The sequence below is a fragment of the Myiozetetes cayanensis genome, unplaced genomic scaffold (genome assembly GCF_022539395.1).
Source record: "Myiozetetes cayanensis isolate MyiCay16 unplaced genomic scaffold, myiCay2020 scf3, whole genome shotgun sequence".
Lineage (NCBI taxonomy): Eukaryota > Metazoa > Chordata > Aves > Passeriformes > Tyrannidae > Myiozetetes > Myiozetetes cayanensis.
The window spans coordinates 62,523,297-62,544,301 of NW_026087521.1; the positions used below are offsets into that span (position 1 = coordinate 62,523,297).

Sequence of the window (21,005 nt, forward strand, 5' to 3'; positions counted from 1 at the left end):
AGGATCACCTGTTGCTGGCAACTGTACCAGCACAATACAGAAAAGTAGAAATTTTAAAATACAAATGAAAATAAAAACTTGGAAACTAGAGTGACACTCACCCTGAAGCAGAAGCACAAGTAACCTGAATTGCTGTAAACTTGAGAAACTGTGTTAATATTTTTCACTTTGTATTTTTTAAACATTAAGCAACTACTGACGCAATACTGAATATGCTACAGACAGTTGAACACTGTGGTTGCAGTGTGGGAACAAAACACCCACCTCTTATTCGTAGGGCACAGATTTCAAACCAGAAAGTCCCAGTGCATTCTACAAACTGCAGTTATAATTGTAGCCAAACTCATCTGGAACTGCGTATCAAGCTAGACCAGAATTAAAAACACCCCACGCTAAACTTCTAGAACTGGGAGGAAAAGATAATTATCTGGAATAGAAGACGATCAGGCAACGTGAGGTAAAGCCCAAGGCTTTTTAACTTAATTTCACATCTGCTGTAAAAGACAGCCCACAGCACACTTACTCCCTCTACAGTTCTGTCACAGTGGTTGCAGGCTGGGAGAAGAGCACCGCTCATCAACGGCACGGTGAACTTTCATTAAATCCATAAGTAAAGCACCTGTGACATACTTACCTTAAGACACACTGTAATATAGTCTAGAACAAGGCCAGCAGAGACTGCTGGAAGGTGCTCATGTGAGATCTGGACTTACCGGCACTTTCCCCCTCCAAAGTTTTCCTTTAAGTAACTGGTAACTTGCAAAGGTCACACCTCACATTAAAAAAATTAGATATACTGCCAAACCTTAAACACAGGCAGTCAAAACTCCCACTGATCAGATTTGCAAGCCCTTTGACCCCCATCCTTCCCTGTTAATACCAGATGCAGTTACACCCTTTGAAAACCAGCAGCAGAGAAATACGCTCATTACAGAAGCTGACCCTGTTCAGTCTTTGCTGGAGTAGCTACACCACACAGCCCTTCAGCTTTCCTTAAAGAGGTGTAGAGCCCTCACTGCCAAAAAAAGGACACAACAACTACTTCTATTTAGCATCCCTAAAGTCAGTTATAGAGGGCAGGTTTCCAGCACTACCAAATTATGTGTGTGGTGAAGAAAAATGCTATGGAGTCGAAGCAGGCAGACAAATGGGTTAGAAGAAGTCACAACACAGAGATGAGAAAGCAGTAATTTTAAACAGAGACTGGCCTGAAAAGCAAAATGTTTAACCAAGTGTAATTTCAGTGTAATTTGAAAGTAGTTCCTTCCAATCACTGCTGCCCCTGCTGAAGTCACTGCTCTCAAAGGGCATGGAACCAACAGAGTTAAACCGCTGCAACTGTGATTCAAGAATTGACAGTGCGGGGCTTGGGGGATATTACCTCTGGAGGTGGAGGACATTGAGGCTGAGACCATTTTTTCCTCCTCCTCTTTTTCACGGATGTGTGTCCAGTGCACATCTGCCAGGATCTCCAGAGGATCAACCGGATTTACAATCTGCTGCAGCCTAAGGTTTCCAGCTAGCAGGAGGAGGGCATGGTATACCAGGTTGTAGGAAGGGTGTATGAAGGACAGGGAGGAAAACATGGGAGAGCAGTGGAAAGGAAAGGTAACACAATATAGGAAAGGAAATAAGAAAAGAAAATATTATTGGCTCAGATCAGTTTGCAAGACAGACAGAAAAAGCTCAGCATTGTGTGTGCACGCATACACCAATAAAGCACTCCTCATACTTCCCATCAAAGCTGAATAATGCCATTCCAAAGGCAGAGGGATGCTAAAAAAAAAAAAATCATTGTAGATTATCTCTATTGCAAGAAGCCTCGCTGAAATGAAAGACGTTCTCTGGGTGTCCAACAGTATGTGGTATGTAAATACCAATTTAGCAGAAATTTCCAGCTCCTTCAGCCTATTCATTATGATTATTGCCAACGATGTCTTGCTGTTAAAGGCAAGGGACAATCTGCATTGTAGTTTGATGCACCAAGACAAAAGGTTTTTCATTCCCTGTTATTGGGTTAGGCACTCCTTTCTGGGCTGGGTACACTCTTCTTTGTGAATTAAATTACAGAGTTTCACATGTGTGTATGTGCGTATGCACACAGGGGCACACGCCTACTTTTGCATTTAAAACACTACTTTGTTTACTCCTGCTCTTTTGTACTGACAGGGGGAGTTTAAAGGGGAGATTTTTTTTTTCCTGAAGAACAACAGGATTTTGATTGTGAAAGCTGCCCCCATCTCCCCAGAAGGGAATACCTGCCTACACACAGCTCAGCTACTTATGGAATGTCAAAGAGAAAAACGAGCACCTAAGGCAATTGATAAGCAATTTGTTTAACTGCTGCAGAACACCCACCTTGGGGAGCACCTACTCTGAGGTATTAAATTCATAGACCCTGTCTCCGTTGTTATCTGCTCTGGGATTGTAGCTCAGGTTTTATTTATCCATAATAAAATAACTGATTCTACAGGGGACAGGTGTTCACCTGTTCACCTTCTGCAGGAGTGGTCTTTAAAAGCAAACGTCTCAAACTGAAAGGAAAACGCCCACTTACTTTATGAAGTAGGACGTCATTTTTCACAACAGCTGGATTACCACTGAGTAGGGCAAAACACTGCTTCAGCAGTTTAGAACCTCAAAAGCAGTTAGATTTTTATATGGTGCAGTAGTGTTCGAAGGAAACAGGACATGTTAGCAGCATTTAGAGCTTGCACTCCTGCTGTCTCATTTTAATGAAGTTCCTCTCTCCTGGCCATGTTTTTCCCAGACACGACAAACTGTTTGGGACTTGCATTTTAGGATTGACTATGTGTGAGATTTGGCATTAAAACTGCAGGAGAAACAGGCAGAAGGAACTGCAGGAAGAACTGAATCATCAGATGGTTATTAAGGTGAAAAGGTTTCAGAGGCACAAACTCAAATGCAGAGCGGGATTCCCAATTTAGCCAAGTCTTTAGCGGTTTTATGTCTCCTTCGCCTCATCAGAGAGTTTTTGTATCAATTAGCACAACCACATGGGCTACCAGAGCCACTGGACATCCTGCAGGGACAGGAACCTGGGCTTTTCTCGCTCCAAACCAAAGCACTCGCATGCAGGCCCCAGGATGAGTAGAGTTAGCACTTGCATCGCCGCACAAAATTCTGTGTTAAAAGGTTTAGGTTTGCCAGCAATGGCTGAGAAGTATATAGTCCCTCAGCAAGGCTTGGAAAGAGCAGGTCCCACGTGATCTGCGTGTTTTAAAATGGATTTCTCTGGGATTTAGACTACTGTAACATACACACCTCTAACTTCTCCACAAGCCTCTGGACAGAGGCCCGAGCCTGTCCTGGTTAGAACATTGGTCCCCCTCACCTTTTCCAGCAAATCAGGAGCAGCACAGCCAGCCATGAAAGACTGCTGCTTGGCTAAGAGGCAAACCTAACACTTCCTTAAGGTCTAAGTGCTTGAGAATTTCAAACACCTGGCATAGCCTTCCCTCAGGACTGCCTGCTGAGCTTTGCAGGAAGCTGAACAGTAATTGCACTTAGATTTGGAACAGCAACATTTCCTTCCATTTCCACTGTAGCACCTACCAGTACTTTATAAACTGTGGGCAATCTCAATGTTTTCACTTTAATGGAATGAGGAGCCACCGGCAGATCAATTCCTGAAGAGCCAGGTCAAAAGCAAACTAACAACTGCAACAGGGGGAACTTCTTGAGATATGCCCTTCAGCCATCTTACTAATACTTCTCATTCTTACCAACAGAAAAGTTAAATGGGGAAAAAAATTCAACACTTCTTCCTTCTTTTTTTTTCTTAAAAAAAAAAAAAAAAAAGTCAGAAGCCAAGCTACAGTTATCAAAACCATAAACTGCAAAATATGCAGTTTGATAACTGCATATGTGTCCTCTTACATGCAGGAAGGCACTTGGATTTTCCTCTTATGTATTCTGGCTCTAATGAACCACATTGAAGGAATAAGATATTAACAAGCTATTAGGACCAAGTGTTACAAAAAAAACACCAAAAAAAAAACCCTAAAACCACATTAAAAATAAACTGCAAGAGAACAAAACCAGTTAGATTTAATTGCCAGATTAATTTTATGACCAAGTGTTCAAAAAATCTTGAGGGATTGCTGCAGCTTGATTAGTTCCCCCGCCAGACTCTCCCCACAGACACACACTCAACATAAGGACAACAAAAAAAGCAAGGTTGCTGACACAGGCAGTCTAAAGGCAGAACTTCTGATGCGTCCCATGTGCTTGACACACTGCACAGGTGCAAGTAGTCTATGTGTACGGAACAAATTTGAAACTCCTAAATACGTGGAGGTCACTGTTCATGCAAATTACAGTAGCAGATTGTCCAAGCTTTCTAGATATGTTGAGGTACTTGGCAGCTCTATCATTTTGCTAAAACCAGCGGCAAAGACGGACCTGATTTATGGCACTTGGACGAGGAGACAAAGATTACAACAGCTCCCAAATCAGTTTTGAGGGAGCTGGTAATGAAATAAAACACAGAAACTTCTCATGTGGGACCTGCTCTTTGAAACATTCCCCCCTCCTTTGGGGAAACGGGAGTGGAGATGGTGTGTACGGGTACCTTTACATGTACCCGAGTCCTCTTCATCTGAGAGACGTTGAAGCCAGAGGCCTTGCTGCAGCTCTCTCTCCCAAGGGTTATACTCCCCCTCTACAGCAGAGGGAACCACACATCCACATATAACACCAGACACGCGTGTACACACACAAGCCATGGAGAGAGGGAAAGAGAGAAAGAGAGAGGACAGAATCAGAAAGAGAGACTGTCTGGAAATCCAGCAACTCCCCGCAGTCCCGCTGCATTCAAAGTGTCTGACAGGAACACTGCTTGAATGGAACAACATCTGTCCAAGAACATCACGGCTCAGCAGACTAAACACACAACATGCATGTTACCAGACTTTAGGAGGAAGTCTTGATTTCCACAGACTTCAGTCATGGACATACAGCTCCTACGTTGAGAAAGTAGCCAGGCAGCCTGCTGAGCTCATCAACAACGCTGCCACTAAGGCTCAAAAAACTGGACCTCTGCTTGCAGTAGGCAGCCAAAGACCTTTACGAGGAAGCTCTTTGGAGCCTACTAGTCTCCACAAAATGGAAATGTGAGTATAAAGACAAAGACAAGATCAGCGAGAAATTTGGCATGGTGGTGAAACACTGGAAACATGTCTATTCTTAGCACAAACTTTGCATTTTGGTGACTGAGACAAACACAGGGGAACGAGTCTTTCCCTAAGATTTTCCACAGAAATCTCTCAGAGCTAAAATGGGAAGCACCTGAACTCCCTGAATTTCTCAAGACCATCTTTTAACAAAGGAGAGCTACAAGCAGCTTCTTCTGGAATGCCCTGACTACAGTGACAGGGCACTACCCCTCAGGGAGGCACTGCAACCACAATGCTTCCAGTTCTTGTTGCCAAAGAACAAAGGGCACATTCAAATCCAATTCCAAATAATAATAAAAACCAACAATAAACCAGTACAGCAGCACAAAGCTGTGGATTGCACATGTTGGCATGGTGTATGGGAAGCATATTGTGTTGGTACTAGTGCTCTAACTGCCCTGTGGGCAAAGTCCTTCTCTATCCACAATGATCCACCTAAAGCTTTCCTTGACAATAACTCCCTCAAAAGAATCAGAGCAATAAAGATGCGAAAGAAGAAGAGAAGTTTTCCAGGCAAATCTTTCTCATTCTGCATGGTCAATACTCAACCCAGTTTTCCCTGCTGTCTAGCAGAAAGAAAGGACAAACCAATCTAACCTTCGCTCGACTCCTCATCTTCTTCCTCTTCGTATTCCTCCTCATCATAATCATCTTTGTCCTCAATCTCATGATTCACCTCAGCCTCGATCTCTTCTTCACTCTTGCCCTTCAGGAGGGCATGGATACGCACGGCCTCCTTCCACGGCACACCACCCAAGTCTGAAGGGGGTTGCTGAGGCAGCAGTAGTTCATCCTCTTCCTCCTCATCTTCCTCCTCCATCTCAGACTCTGAACTACTGTAAGGTTTTAGGAAAAAAAAAGGATTACATTGTTAATAATAAATAATAATATTAAAGATTATGCAGTTAACGTTTCCTTGATCAGTCTCAGATCACTGACAAGTCGTTTCAATACACACCAGCCCAAAACACAACACTAATTTTCTGCTTTCAATATTTCATAGGAATTTCAGTGACAGCATCACGTGTGGGCTGCAGTATGGTCCTTGTTCTGCTTCTTTCAAAGAACTTGAAGTAGCAGCAAAGTGCCTGTGAAGCCAAGTTCAAATATTTGTGCAGCATTTATTGTTACAGTTCATGACAATTGAATACAGCAAAAAGAAACTACTTCCTTCACATCACATTGCTGTGGATAAACCAGTGCAAGAATTCTTAGCAGTATCAGAATGCAGAAGGTCACATCTTTTGATATGGCAGCTACTGCCAGCTATGATAACTAAGATGATTTTGGCACTTGATGTTGTGAACCAGAGAAGGCTTTGGGAGTAGAAAGGACACACAGCACAACTATCAGGACAAAGGATACAGCATGTGAACCAAGGGGAGATGGAGAAAAAAAAATACAAAATTACTCACTCTTCTACATCACAGACAGAAATATGTATCCAATTAAGTACACAGTGCACATAGTGACAAGAAACTGTAGGAAGCAGTGCAAAGACAATTACAATAATGAGCTTATTATTCTCACAGCAAAGTCTAAACTATACAAAGCAGTAAAACATTACTGCCTTCTAGAAGTCATTTCTGTTTAATTCTAACAGTTCCTCAGCATAAGCTGCAGGGGCAAGAAATGTAACCACTTCTAGAAGGACATTTAATCTGGCTTTCTCTTAAATGCTGGACTACCTAGAGGAATTGGGAAGAAAGGTGGTTGCACTTGTCACTGGAAGATGACTGAGCACTCAGACACATGACAGCACACTCAGAGACTTCATCTGCAGGGTGAAAAGGTGCTCTACCTTTGCTTTTCCTTAAGAGATCATTGTCATAACAGAACTGCATTTATTAGAGCAAAAGTTGGATGCTTCCCCTATAAATCTTAAAAGGCACAGTTCATCTGACCGAAGGAGAAAACTGTTTGTGAATAATTAAAATTTGGGTGAATAAACTGAGAACAGTATTTCTGCTTCCTTATGCCTATCATCACTGGTTAACAGCCTTTGGCAGAACCCATTCCCATATAGACGATGAAAGGGAAAACCAACAAGTTAAAAATAATGAAGCTCACACTCCATGTAGGTCTATAAAATATAACTTGTGCAGATATAATATCATATTTACATAATTGTATTCATCTACTTGTCTGACAGCCTATTTTTGACAGCAAACCTAACAAGGAAAACACTTTGTTCATGCTCTGATTGTCAGACACTTCTGTCCAGAGGTTCTTAAATTCTCCTCACCGTTCTGCACCTATATAACATTATTTTGCTCAAGTTACAACCCACTTTTTTACGGCACGAACTGAATACTTATTTTTAACATGCTGCCTGATTTTCACACGTGAAACACAAACACTGGTGCAAGTCATGGACTTGCTACCTATTCCAGGAGACCAAAGCATATTCCGAAGGCTTTATGCAGATATTGCCACAGAGGTAAAAAGTGTTTCTGCTCTCCTGCCTGATTAACCTTCCCAGCCTTTGGTTTGGAAATAAACCTGACAGGTGCCACATGCTGGAGTTTTCATGTGCTGTCAATAAGGTTTACTGCTGCTCAAATTGTTGCCATGACTGCTGAACGGGACAAGCTGCTGCCCTTCAACCAGTGGCTTATCGCATGGAATATTGACGACATGCATTCTTTATCACATAGCTCACTTCACCTTCTTTGGCTTTTGTTTATAACTCGGTTTTTGTTTGACCTTTGGATACTGAGAAATGAGAAGCTGAAAGACAGCAGTGAGATGGTCTGGTATAGTGGGCATTCCTTTCAGCATGGCAACCCTGTGCCATAGGAATTAATTCAACAGCTGAACTTTTTTTTCCCCTATAAAGCAGAACTCAAAGACCAAGGTAGGTTGCTTTATTTAATTTGTAGAAGCAGATGAATATCTCATCAGAAAGGTGTATGTACAGAGACTTAGTGTTGAGGAGACTAACTGAAAACCCAAACTGTGGAAATGAACCTCTTGCCATGCAGACCCACACAGCACTGCTTTGAAAGGCCACAGAGTATGATACCAAAACTGCAGATGACATGCTGGGAGTTACTGCAAGTTAAGGCAATGAATAAGGCATATAAAGGGTTTCCCACATCTCATACCTGTGTAGTCAGGGTATAGTTGCTTAACTGATCTTTTTTCTTGTGGAAGCTTAAACAAGATCAACTCTCTTTTGAATAAATATACTCTGAATACTGTTTTCTGTAAACTCTCTCTGCAGTGTGGATGCTCCCAAGGGTGTGCGTGTGACGGGAAGCTGTGCAACCAAAATCTGAGGTCTCTGCCTGACTTAGATCTAACACCTCAGTGAACCTTGAAGCCCAACCCACTGCTCCATAAGACACGGAGAGCACAAAGAGTTCCCCATCCCCTCCGCCTGCTCCTAACCCTGCGGCGCTGCACCACGACAGTGACGATGATCAAATCAGGGCTTTGGTTGGCTTGTTGCAGGAGTCAAAACTTCTTTCTTTTTGTTGCTGGAAAAGTAGTCAGGCTTTTCCCCCCTTTTTTGCCTTCTTTCTGTGACATATCATGGAGTGGGTATGGTTGAACAGAGGATACCCAATAGCTGCATCACCTAGAAAATTCCCTCTCTTGTGTTTGGCCCGCACAGCCTTGTCAACGCTCTAAGGAAACTGCCTGCCATATTTGGATTTGGAACATAAATTTTTCCAGGTCATACTGGAGGGAATTTGATGTATTTTCTCTTTTTTCCCTATGACAGTGTGAGTTGCCCACTAAACATTGTTTTCCACATCCAAAATTATACAATGCAGTCTATTACAGATAGAAATCCTCATTTTAATACAGGTTATGGCAATGAATGTAGGACAAAGAGAACTAAATGTAACACCCTAAGAAACAAAATCAAACTTGCTAACCTAATAGCATACCGCCCTCAATCTCCATAATCCCACAAAATATCACTTAGAGATGACCAACAACTTCATGCCAAAATGCCAAAAACTCCTTTTTTTTTTTAAACTAACTCTTCTCCTTTGTAAGCCTTCTGCCATTTATTGATTACTGATTTACTGAAATCAAGACAAAGAATAACAACAGTGAATAGCTCCATACTATAAATTTTGTTTTGGAGCTAGAAACATAAAGGACTAAAAATCCCTAGTATCATTAATGCTTATATTGTCACTGTTGATATAATTCCTAGACCTGAGTAGGGAACTAAAGGAAAGATGAGGAAGAAAATAACACTTTGTATCTCCCAAAAATTGTCCAAGATTATTCAATTCCTCATACAGCTCTGTATCTGTAGGTAATGCATACACAGAATATGTTCGTAGAATCTAAGTCTTAGGAAACCAATAACAGCATTTTTTGAGTTTATTTCAAGACTACTGGTCAGACTCAGAGCTGAAAAGGTAAGGGTTGCTATTGCTACAAAGACAAGTAGATGATTTGAAACCCTGTTAAGAGATCAAGACTGCAAAAGTTGACTATAAAGTTCACTATAAAGTTCACAAACATCTCTTGGAGGATTTTCTCTCAAAGATTCTTGCAACAACTGTTTCCTGTAGCTCTACCTGCATGTACATGGATCTTGGTGTGCTTACAAAGCACTTTACAGATAAGGAAAAATTCATGAAGGTACAACATATTTTTCAACAGCCCTAGCAATTGCTTCCAACTATTATCTCTCAGGCATTGCACCAGCATTAGGTCAGTATTACACGTGTGTCAAGCTTGAATCTTGAAATCAAAAGTAGTTTTGAATTGTAATGTAAAATATTCAGAAGAGAAATTACTTTGGAATCCCCTCCTACTTGAGTTCGTGTTCTGTTTGCTCAAAAGATTCATTTATATGACAATTAAAATAAGAAAAAAATCCGTTCCAACTTAGGATTTAATTTCATGGCATTACAGTCCTACAGGTGTCTTCTAAGAATGGTCATAAGCTATTTAGAACAGAAAATGCAAGATAAAATATCTGTGTACATACGCAGAACTTCTTTAATAACTTCGGAAAGGGCAACCTGGTAAATAATACGTTAAGGAAAGCTAAGGGAAAAGCAGGCAAAAGCCAGCTGGGATGGGTATAAAAAAAGCTCACGGGCAATGTGTGCTAACCTGCTGGGCACATCCTCTTCTGTTCCCTTGTCCAACACGCTGCTCAGGTTATGCTCTGCCAGCGTCTCTTCGGGAACCTCTTCCAGTTCTTCTTCCCGCTGCAGCGACAGCCGGTAGTTCTCCAGCTCAATCCGCTCCGGAGTGCCCCGCAGCCGCTTGGCAAGGCTGGGCTCCTCCAGCCCATTCACATTAGAACCTAAGGATAAGCCAGGGAATAAACAATAAATGCAACAGTCAGAGCCGTAATTCCTTAAGAAAACCGAGCAATTGGGAGAAAAGGGGCACGAGGCGGAGGGAGGTAAATAAAGCGAGAGAATACCTTATGTCATTATCCTGTTCGCCACTACTGGCACAACCTGCTGGGAAGCCAGACTGCTAAAGGGAATCTTAAGTGGTTTAGGCTAATAGATGCTAAAAAAAATGTTAAATGTCCTAGTTGAGAGAGGAAACAGGGCCATTTTAGCTGCAAAAACTAGAGATGCAGTGGAGTCTGTATAACAAGTACTGGGGAAGGCTTGGGCACAGACTGGATATATTTTTGAGACACGGTAAGAAAGCTGTGGGGCAATCCTGCTGAGTGTTAAAATTGTTACCAGTCAAGGGAAGTCTACAGAGTTAGGGAGCAAGACAATATTGTTAATATTTAAAGATGAGGGAAGGAATTAAAAAGGCCCAGTTGGAGTAAGTTTTAAGGCTTTCTATAGACTTGAAAATAATTTGGTTTTTAATCAGAATTTGTGATGAAATGAATCACAGGGAAAAATCTTGGTGAGATGTTTGCAAGCAAAAAATCCCATAAATCCCAGAAAATTGCAAGGATATGTGACCCTGGCAGCTGGAGAAAATAATACAGGAGTTTCACTCACTGTGACACTCAACGAAGTATATACTAATATTTTAGCTGGAATAACACACCACTGTTTACCCTTACCCAGCTTACTATTTACAGAGCCCAGTATTTCCATGCGTTTGTTTTGCTTTGCTAAACAAGCCAAGCCACCCTCTCACGAGATAAGCTCTTCAGCACGCTGATCATCCCCTAGGTCTCTGCACCTGTCCCAGTTTGGATTAATCTTCCCAGAACCTGTGTGATTAGAACTGAGCACAGCTTTCCAGATGAGGCCTTATCAGCACAACGCACAACCCTGCCAGAAATCTCTCATCTGGTACACGCTGAGAACACACTTGCCTATTTATACGCCACATAATACTGGTGGCTTTTACTTACTGACTGGTGTTCAGATCTTTCTCCTTCTTTGCTTTCAGCTGATAAGAACTTTGTGGGTAGCCAGAATTCTCACCATTTTCTTGGTGCGTGACCTGGTACTTTCTGCTATTACATTTCTGTTCAACGATACAGATGGCAACATTTTGCAGCTCTCAGTGAATGACGTGCCCAGCCTCCTCTGCACTGGTGAGGGTTGGAAATTTCAGCAGATTTTTTCCTTTTTCTATTTTGGACAGAAACCTTAGTGACAACTATCACAAAGATCAGTCCCCAGGTCACTTTTTGTGAAACTCCACAGTCTGTAGGTGACATCCAACCCCATTACTTTCTTTTTCAATAAAACCTCTAATCTCTCATTTAAGCCAACTTCTTAGACACTTGACACTTTGTGCACTGCTCCCACATTTTATCCAGTTTAAATAATTATTTCCATGTGTCAGCATTCAGGTGCTTTACTGAAGCCCAGACTTTTCAAATGCACTACATCTCCCTCCTGGAGGTAATCAGTTATGTTGTTGATAAAAGCTGCCAAGCCAGACCAACACAGCCTTTGTTGAACTCAATCACATTTTACACCACTTACCTGCATGAAAACAAAGGGCTTCACTTGCAGAACTAGCAGGCTTTAGTTATTGCTCCAAAGAAGGTGTTTTATCTACTGTTTAAATTAACTTATATATACTTGATCAAATCACCTTTTAACCTTTTTTGTTTGATTTTTTATTTTCTTTATAATTTTTTATTTGCAGGTCATACTTCTGTCACCCCGTAGTCGCATAGGATTGCCTCGAATTAAACAGTCAAGGTACACCATGATACCTTGATTTAATCACAAACTGTTACCACAAAGCTCACAATTTCATTGTCTGCTTCTTCTACTCTTCTGAGACAAAGACTATTTGATCAAATTTTATTTTCAATCATTACAGTATAGTAACATTTAATTTTTTCTTCCTGTGTCATTGGATTAGTATTTCCCAATCTTGCCACACACCGACTCTTTTGTTCCCATGTCCAATGCCAACTGAAATGGAAGGCCATCTGATTGACTATACATAAAACTGCATCTTATGTCAGCTCCATCTTCACTGTGGACCCACTTCTGGTTTCCCTTGCCTTGTTTTTACTTACATGCTTAAAGAACAGAGCTCTTTGCTTTCCTTTCCTTTGCAAAATCTAACCCAGCGTGAGTTTTGGCAGCGTTTACTTCATCCTCACACATTTTAACCTCCAAAACAGTTTTTGTTTCCTTTCTTCATCCACTGTAGTTTCTCCCTTTATTCCTAACAGTCCTTTTTTTCAGAGCAATTACTCTCTCAGTACCATCTTAGCGTTTCACACAAAACCACACAGGTCTTGCCATAATTAGTGGCATCCATTTCCAATCCCTCTCCTGAGAGATATCTCATACAAACAACTGCCAGGAGTGTTTTGCTCTTTTCCTTAGTATGATTTAACCCTTCTGTGATGTGGGCAAGTGGCTGCTGTGCCTTCAGCTGGAACTACATGGCTTCCTTACAGTATAAACCAGAGAAGCTTGCTCAGGTGGCAGGTGGGAACATTGCCTTGCATTTCCAGGGATACTGTGGTCTCTACCATTTCCTGCTGCTAAGCCTTATGTTGTGTTAGTGTTTGCAAAGTTCAGTGGAACTGGGCTGGCTTTTCGACTGGGATTCATGTTTCATTTGATTCTCTCTCTTGACTGCGATACCACCTCGGCCAAATCTATTTTTGCAATCTGTGTTACATTCCCCAACCCTGAGTTCACAGTAACAGGGGAACTGACCTGGAATATTGCTCTGCCACTTCTGGCTGACAGTAAAAGACCAAAGGACTCTGGTTAACACAAGAACGCCAACGTGAGAATAAAGCAAACAAGGAATATACTAAAATAATAATAAAAAAAGTTCTCCTACTACCTGGAACTCTTCATACACTCAGAGCTATCAGCTCGGCTCATCTACTTCAACAGAAGTATCTTTTCACAAGCTGTTTTTGACTTGTTCTCTTCTGATACAAACCCTGACACAGCTGCCAAGTCCCCAAGCAGAAAAAAAATTATGAAAAAAAGAAAAGAACAAGAACTTCTAATGCACCTGGCGTTATTTCACTTCTTTTATTTTCTAAGAAAATATAAAACCATTCCCATATAATTAAATGAAATGGAATAGAGTATTTTTTTAGAAAGTTTGTTTTAATGCTCCAATACCTCGGGTGGGGAGAAAGACCAGCAGCAATCACTCTGACATAGAGGAGGACTGAAAATCAAGCTGACATCCATTTATATGCATTTCATGGACATACATGATCTTTCAGGCATGTTTTTCAAAACACAAATCATCATTGCCTATCTCATCACTAAGACCCAGTATAACTGGCACATAGGAAATCAAACAAATCCTATCACAGCATAAACTGTAAGTGGGAGTGACTCAGTGCAACTGTGTTAAGAAACTACCTAAATTTTAATGTAAAAGGATGTGGTCAAGCCAAGACATCCCACGAGCTTGACGAGCACTCCATGCCTCAAAATCTCAAAGAAGTAGGAAGGACATTCCCAGCACCTTCTCTAACTAATTTATATATCCACACACTTGAGAGGCAGGATTGGTCACACCCCTCCACTCCCCTTTGCAAAGAAAACAGCTCCACATCAGACAACATGATACAGAAACTCAACTGATTATCAGCTTCAGCAAGGGATTTCTAGGAATTGCACTACATGGACTACATTAGTCCACTTGACCTATTGGTTCTGTTTCTAAAAGATGCCATCTGGGTAGCTGTAAAGCCACTGTCTAACTTCTTAACAAATATGAAACAAGAGAAATTCTACTGATAGCCAGCTTTGTGCACCACAAAGCCACCAACTAACGGAAGGAAAAGCATTACTCTTCCCAAATCTGTGTAGGGGATGAAAGTAAGTGTGAGGTAAAGGTATCATTAACGTGTTTGGATGATGGACAATTTCCTCATATTATGCTACAAAGTTCACACCAATTCATTTGATGCTACAAATAGGAACAAGGGAATCTGAAGCTCTCCTACCCTCACTTCTCATACATATATACATGGTGCTAAATAGATGGGCAAAGTCTATTCCACTGAAGTTCTTGTAGACTCTAAAGCTTATCCTTAAAGTTCCTCTGGAGGGGAAAAGTGCCTCTCAAATCATCATGCTGTGCTCCCCAGACTGTTCTCTAGCTCACTGGCACAGGGCAGTGCTCAAGCTCCCCAGGCACTGGCTGATGTTCTACCTGGTCAGTGCCTCGGGGCCCAAAGAGACAAAAGTCAGCAAGCAGTCACAGCTGAGAGAAAAGGGGCTGATGAAGCTGCATTTGCTGGGAAAAAGCAGCTGTGTTACTATTCAGGGAGGGGAGCTACCTGAAAGCCAAGTGCAGCTTCTCATACAATTAACTGATCAGCTAAAAACCCACGAGCAACATCCAAAATAGGACACATTTTAAGGCCTGATTCTTTACTTTGGAAGATCCAGTGGGCCATGAACATTACACAGATCATCTCAAGGGAACTGTTTTTCCTAACAGGACAGGCTGCTTAGCTGGTGCATGAAAGTTGCCAGAACCCTTTAGTTAACTCAGCCTTGACACAGCTTGCCTCCTGTAAAGATAAGTGTATGATCAGAGATAACATTCCTGCACAGAACCGCTCCTTGCCTAATTGTGTGTCCTTTCCAGCAACTCTGGCAATTCCTGGAAGGCTTGAGAAGCTCCTCTTGAGAGAGGATCCCATCTCGATTCCCCCCCAGTAGCACTTTGTTCTGTAAAATCGACACATTATTCCCACGAGCTCGATGAAATCTTGCCAAAGTTACTCCCTGGCACAACACTTGCTGAAGATGCAGGAGAGAACTGGGAATCTGAGAACAATGAATTCTTCCCAAAGGGAAAATACCTGCCTGTTTTACTGAAGTTATTTTCATTAATCATGCAGTACCTCTAGACTTGCTTTTCTTAGCTTGCAATCCTAAAATCCAAGTTACATGTCATCTCTTGTAAGTGTGGGTTCAGTATTTTGCACAGACTCAGCCGTGGCCTTGGGGAACTATGGAAATTCAAATAAAGGAGTCTACTTTAAAACACATGCAAAAAGGGGGAAGGAAATAACACGTTCTCAGGAAAAACTTCATTCTGGATTTCCATATCTTGTGGTTTTGTGGTCATGTGAAACACTGTTTGTTTTCACTTGTCTTTTCCAAACTCTTCAATTACTTCTACCTCCACCCAATTATTTGAGAACATAACTAAGTCAGATAAAACAATTCCTACATAAACAGCAGCATATTGTGCATGACAAAGTACAGAAAAGGAAGATGGGAGCTTTTCCACTGGAGTTTAAAGGCGATGCAGTGAGCTCTGAGTCAGAAATGCTGAAAGTTCTCATATTCCATTGTCATTAATTTCTAAGAAATATCTTTTGGGATAAGGTTTCTGAAGTGTGCTTGTAGTTCAGCAAACATTATTGCTGAGATATAAATTAGAAGGCAGCAGATGAGATCCAACAGCATTTTTAGGCTTCTCATTTTTCATCTGTGTTAATGTCAAACTGAGTTCCATGTTTTTTTCCTAGAAGTTTCACCCTCACCCACTTCAGTTCCATTAACTCCCTGTTTGTATTCCAACTCCACTTCTCATCCAAGGGCCTCAAAATGCTTTACAAGTGCTAGCACACTAAAACAAACCTATTTTGGAAGTAGGTAAGTACTGCAGGAGCATTGCACAAGTCCAGACACAGAGATTAAATACCAGCAAGGCAATCTCATAACAGACTAGTGGCATTGCCAGAAACAGGATCCAGAATGCACAGTGCCAATGCCTTCACTCTCAACTTTATGTAAAGTCAAGAAAAAACACTTTGGTGTTAGAAAATGCCCAGCACTGTGTGTACAAAAGGGAAGGAAATCACGTTACCAAGGTCCGTTGCTAGATGCTGCATGCATTGAAACAGAAAGTCAATTAAGACATTCCATTTATATTAGTGCAACTGATTTCTTATGAAATCCTTTCCTTAATCCTCTCAAAAATTGCCATCTAGCCACTGTTAACAATTTTTGTACTGCACAGCACCAGATACATAAAATATGTATGTGGCAACTCTAAACTGACCTGCAGAAGTGTGTTAAATGGAATGGATTTTTTAAGGGTTAGTAAGAAATTCAAAGTTTTAAATCTAGATTCATCCACCTTTTGAAATTTACCCTCTCATTTAAGAAATGTCTCCAGGAAACCACTGGAAAGAACCCAGCAGATCTGCTGAATTCTTGTCACTGCTTGTTCACACAGCCTCACATCACAAACTGCAGAACTGCACCTATCCTGGTAGGATCCCCTGAATTTGGATGAGCACAATCTCAAAGACAAAAGGGGCGCTATAAATACCTCTCCAAATAGAAACAAGAATCCATTTATCTGAACGTAAATACTGAACAGCATCTCGGCTTTGGCTGGGGTAGAGTTAATTTTCTGCCTACTAGCTGGTGCAGTGCTGCGTTTTGGGTTCAGGGTGATAACAACCTCGATAGCACACCGATGTTTTGGCTGTTGCTAAGCAGTGCTTATCCTGAGTCAAGGACGCCGCAGTTTCCCGAGCTCTGCCAGCGAGCAGGTGCACAAGAGGCTGGGAGGGAGCTGTGGCCAGGCCAGCTGACCCAAGCTGGCCAAAGGGATATTCCATACCATGGAACATCACAGCCAGCACACACAGAGTGGGGGGAGCTGGCCGGGAGGCACCGATAGCTGCTCAGGGACCAGCTGGGGGGAATCAGTGGGTGGGCGGTGAGAAAATTGCACTGTGTATCAGTTGCTCTTATTTTATTCCTCCCTCCTTCATTTTCATTACAATTACCATTATTGTTGTTGTTATTACTATAATATTTTACTTTGTTTCAATTATTACACTGTTCTTATCTCAACCCACAAGCTTCACTTTCAGATTCTCCTGCGCACCAGGGCTGGTGGGGGGAGGGACAGAGCAGCTGCATGATACTTAGTTGCCACGTGGGGTTAAACCATGACAAGTAGATATCAAATGTCAATGTTATTTTGATATAATGCCTCAGCTTTCTCTCTAGGGTATTCCCAAGCCCTCAGGAAGCCCGAATTACTCAGCTGTAATAAGAAGCCATCAAGAGTTGACTTTTTCTGATGTCTGTGTTTCCAGTTTGATCCATAACATGTTCTGCTAAATATAAAAGGCCTGAATTCAAAGAGGACAGTATGGTAAGGAAAACGAAGTCTATTTGTAAGCAAGATATCCAGTGTCCATGTACAGGGTTCAAACTGAACTCACACCTGACAATGGCCCTGCTGGAATTCTTCTGTAATGTACACATACCAATCACAGCAGTGAATAATAACTAAGCTTTCTAGGAGACGCGCTCTACTGAGTCAAAGCTCTTGGGAGTTTGATATAGGAATTGTACAACTGCAAATTGGCTTATGCAGGGTGGACTTGATCAGTACAACTGTCCTTAAACTGACACTTCAAACCTATGGAACTGAGGAGCAGACACAGAGCAGAACAGCAGCTCTCGAGCCTACCAGAAGAAAAAGAGTTTTGCCACTGAGCAAGCAACGTGTTTCAAGACCTCTCCTGCTACGTCAGGCTCAGTCCTCAAACTTGCAATCCAGCAATTCTTCCCAGCAAACAGAGAAATGACTGAGCTGTACAGACAGAAAGGTGCTTTATCAAAATATCACCAGATGTAGAAGTACCCAGCAGAGATTTACCAGTACTATTTCCAGTGCTGACCAAGAAGTTCTACTGCATTACTTAGTTCAACAGCACATGAAATCAAAATCAGTGAGATTCCTGTTGATACCTACTGGTCCCCTAAGCAATGAGGAGCAGCGAAGCCCCCAAGGTCCTCCCCTACAACCATTATAGTGTGTATAGGAAGAACTGACAGCTAAAATAATCAGGGGATTCTGAAACAGATACCCCAGAAACAATCATATTAAGATATAAGTCCTCCTCCATACATTCCACCACCTCCAGCTAGAATTAAGTTCTTCATTCTCAGATACTGTCAGTAAATGTGGAAGCCTGTTCTCTTCATAATTATGAAAGTGAACTGGACTGACTATTGAATGAAATTAAAAACTCCCATATTTGTCTCATGGGTGTTGCAATGTTTTCTCCCTCTCCCCTCATTATTTTGGTCAAAACAGATTTCTAGAATTCACAAAACAGACACCGACAAAACAGTTGCTTGCTGCATCAGTAGGACAGAGCCTGGAAACAGCTGGCAATTGCATTGATCTGACCTTTCTCTGGTTTTACTGGAAGCAACCAGAAGTGAATATAATTAACCAGTTTAATATCAAGGTCATCTGTAATTTATACTTATGTCTTGAAAACAAATACAAAAATTCATCTCCAACTTTATAGTACAAAGTTATGTTTGAGAAATTGTGTTTTCCATATGCAGGTGTGTGAAGCAGCAGCATTATGTCATGAAAGTCAGGAGTTCAGTATATGGTTTAACAACACAGAAAAGTTGTTCATTACAGCAGAGGTATAGAATAATCCAGGAGTGTAGTTATTTCTGACTCCTGGAAAGTGTCCAGTGTTGTCACTGGTGGGTGGAGAAAGGAATCAGGGGAAAGGAGGTATTAGGTCACCTAATCCAAGCATTAGAGAACACTGCTAAGCTCACTACTCCTTATTACATCTCTTTTGGCAGAAAATCTTAACATTTGTACAGATTTCACTTTTACTGCTGCCCAGATAGGTTTCCAGTACTAGAGATACAATATAAATTATGCAGGGATTTTAAGTCTGTTAATTACTGGTGTGTTTAACACTCAGGAGTATCGGTAAATTAGTAGCCTATTACTGATCATTTTCCCTTTTGCTGGTATCAGCTAAGATGCTGGAGCTCTCTCTGGTATTTTGATCAGCTCTATCATATGTTGCCTGGCCTCATTTCCATTCCCTGAAAGAAGCTGAGTGTGGGAAGGCTGAAGAGCACTGAAGGATAATCTGGCTAAAGATAACATTACTTTGCAGGCATAAATTTTGTCCTGGAAGCTATTCAACATATGTTACCTCAAAGAACCACATATATATTTTAAAAATCACCATGACCTTGGTTCATGAGGTTTCCCCTTTTTTTTTTGAGAGAAGTACTCTATTTTTGTTAAGTAGTTTAGAAATTAATGTTTAAGACTAATTGTCCAGTTATAATCCAAACAATAATCCCTTTTATGGTGTTACAAAGAAAGCCTCTATCTTCTCTACTAGGTAAAGCCTTGGCACAGTTTATTCACTGTGGCATCTATTTCTTGCCACTTGTATGCAGCAGCCTATGGAATATCTCATCTCAGTGGGAGGGATCAGATCAGACAGGTGATTCCCACTGTGCAAGTAGCACAAAGTTGAAACAAGGATTATTTCCACCTAAAAGTAGCAGCGGAATCTTCACTGGTCAGTGCTCCAGGCACATGGCTCAAATCACAGGAGGCAAAGGTAGGGACTGGGAGGATGAAGGACAGCCCACTGCAGGAGGTCAGGCTCCAGAACATGTAAGGAACCTGAAGGTGCATCAGTCCTGCATGACATCCCTGTCTCTAAACTGGACAGACATGGGTTGGACAGATGGACCAACTGGTGAATAAGTAAATGAAAGGCTGCACTCAAGAGTTGTGGCCAAAAGCTCGATGTCCAAGTGGAGAGCAGTGACGAGTGCTGTTTGTCAGGGGTTGATGCTGTTTAACATCTTTGTCACCATGGTGACAAACCCTCAGCAAGTTTGCCAACAACACTGAGCTGTGCAGATCTGGTGGTGTTCCTACCCGTGACAAAGGGTTTTTAAGGTCCCTTCCTACTCAAACTGTTCTACGATTCATTCTATGAATCTTTCAATACAAATATTGCCTACTTTTTAAGGAAACTGGTACTTACAGTTCCACCTTGGATCATGGAATGATACTTTGATCATTAAAGAACAACCAATTTGGATCTGAAAATTTTATCATTCATAATAAAAACGTAGAATGTAATATTTTCAGCCTTCTGTTTAAACTGTGATCAGATTCAAAATACTACTTGTAAATAGCTATCTTCTTTCAACTACTGAGTTAACAACCACTATCTACTCTGTGGCAATGTACAACAGATTTCCATAATTACGAGATCTCAGAATATATTTAGATACCGACCATGTCCTTACTTAATTTCTATCATTTGTGTCAAGATTATGAAGTGCTGAAAATGGAATAGGCTGAAATGTTGGGCTGGCAGTTACAGGAAAATATACTGAGGAATACTTGCCCTAAGTAACACATACTCCAAAAAGCTTCAACATCTGCTCTCTCATGGTGCCACATACTTTTCTATCATCTACATTTATCCCACATACTCTTTCGTAACAACTGAATCTTCCTAGCAACCCAGAGCTTCACAGTTCCATGGGAATTTTTCCTGAAACTAAGAAAATTCTTGTACAGATATATAGCTAGTTATAT

At 41.4% G+C, this 21,005-nt stretch overlaps 1 protein-coding gene across 19 annotated transcripts in view; it reads right to left on the reverse strand.

The window, feature by feature from the left end:
• Window positions 1-21,005, reverse strand: part of MICAL3 (microtubule associated monooxygenase, calponin and LIM domain containing 3) — a 180,486-nt gene that overhangs the window by 39,289 nt on the left and 120,192 nt on the right. For 13 of the 19 annotated variants that reach the window (XM_050325242.1, XM_050325260.1, XM_050325255.1 and 10 more), the window contains 3 exons: window positions 10,290-10,485; window positions 5,796-6,034; window positions 1,382-1,519 (listed from right to left, as the gene is read on the reverse strand). In XM_050325242.1, coding sequence (XP_050181199.1) covers window positions 1,382-1,519; window positions 5,796-6,034; window positions 10,290-10,485 — 573 coding nt within the window. Of the gene's footprint in view, window positions 1-1,381; window positions 4,685-5,795; window positions 6,035-10,289; window positions 10,486-21,005 lie in introns of those variants that run through there. The other 6 variants (XM_050325256.1, XM_050325253.1, XM_050325254.1 and 3 more) reach the window with 3 other exon arrangements.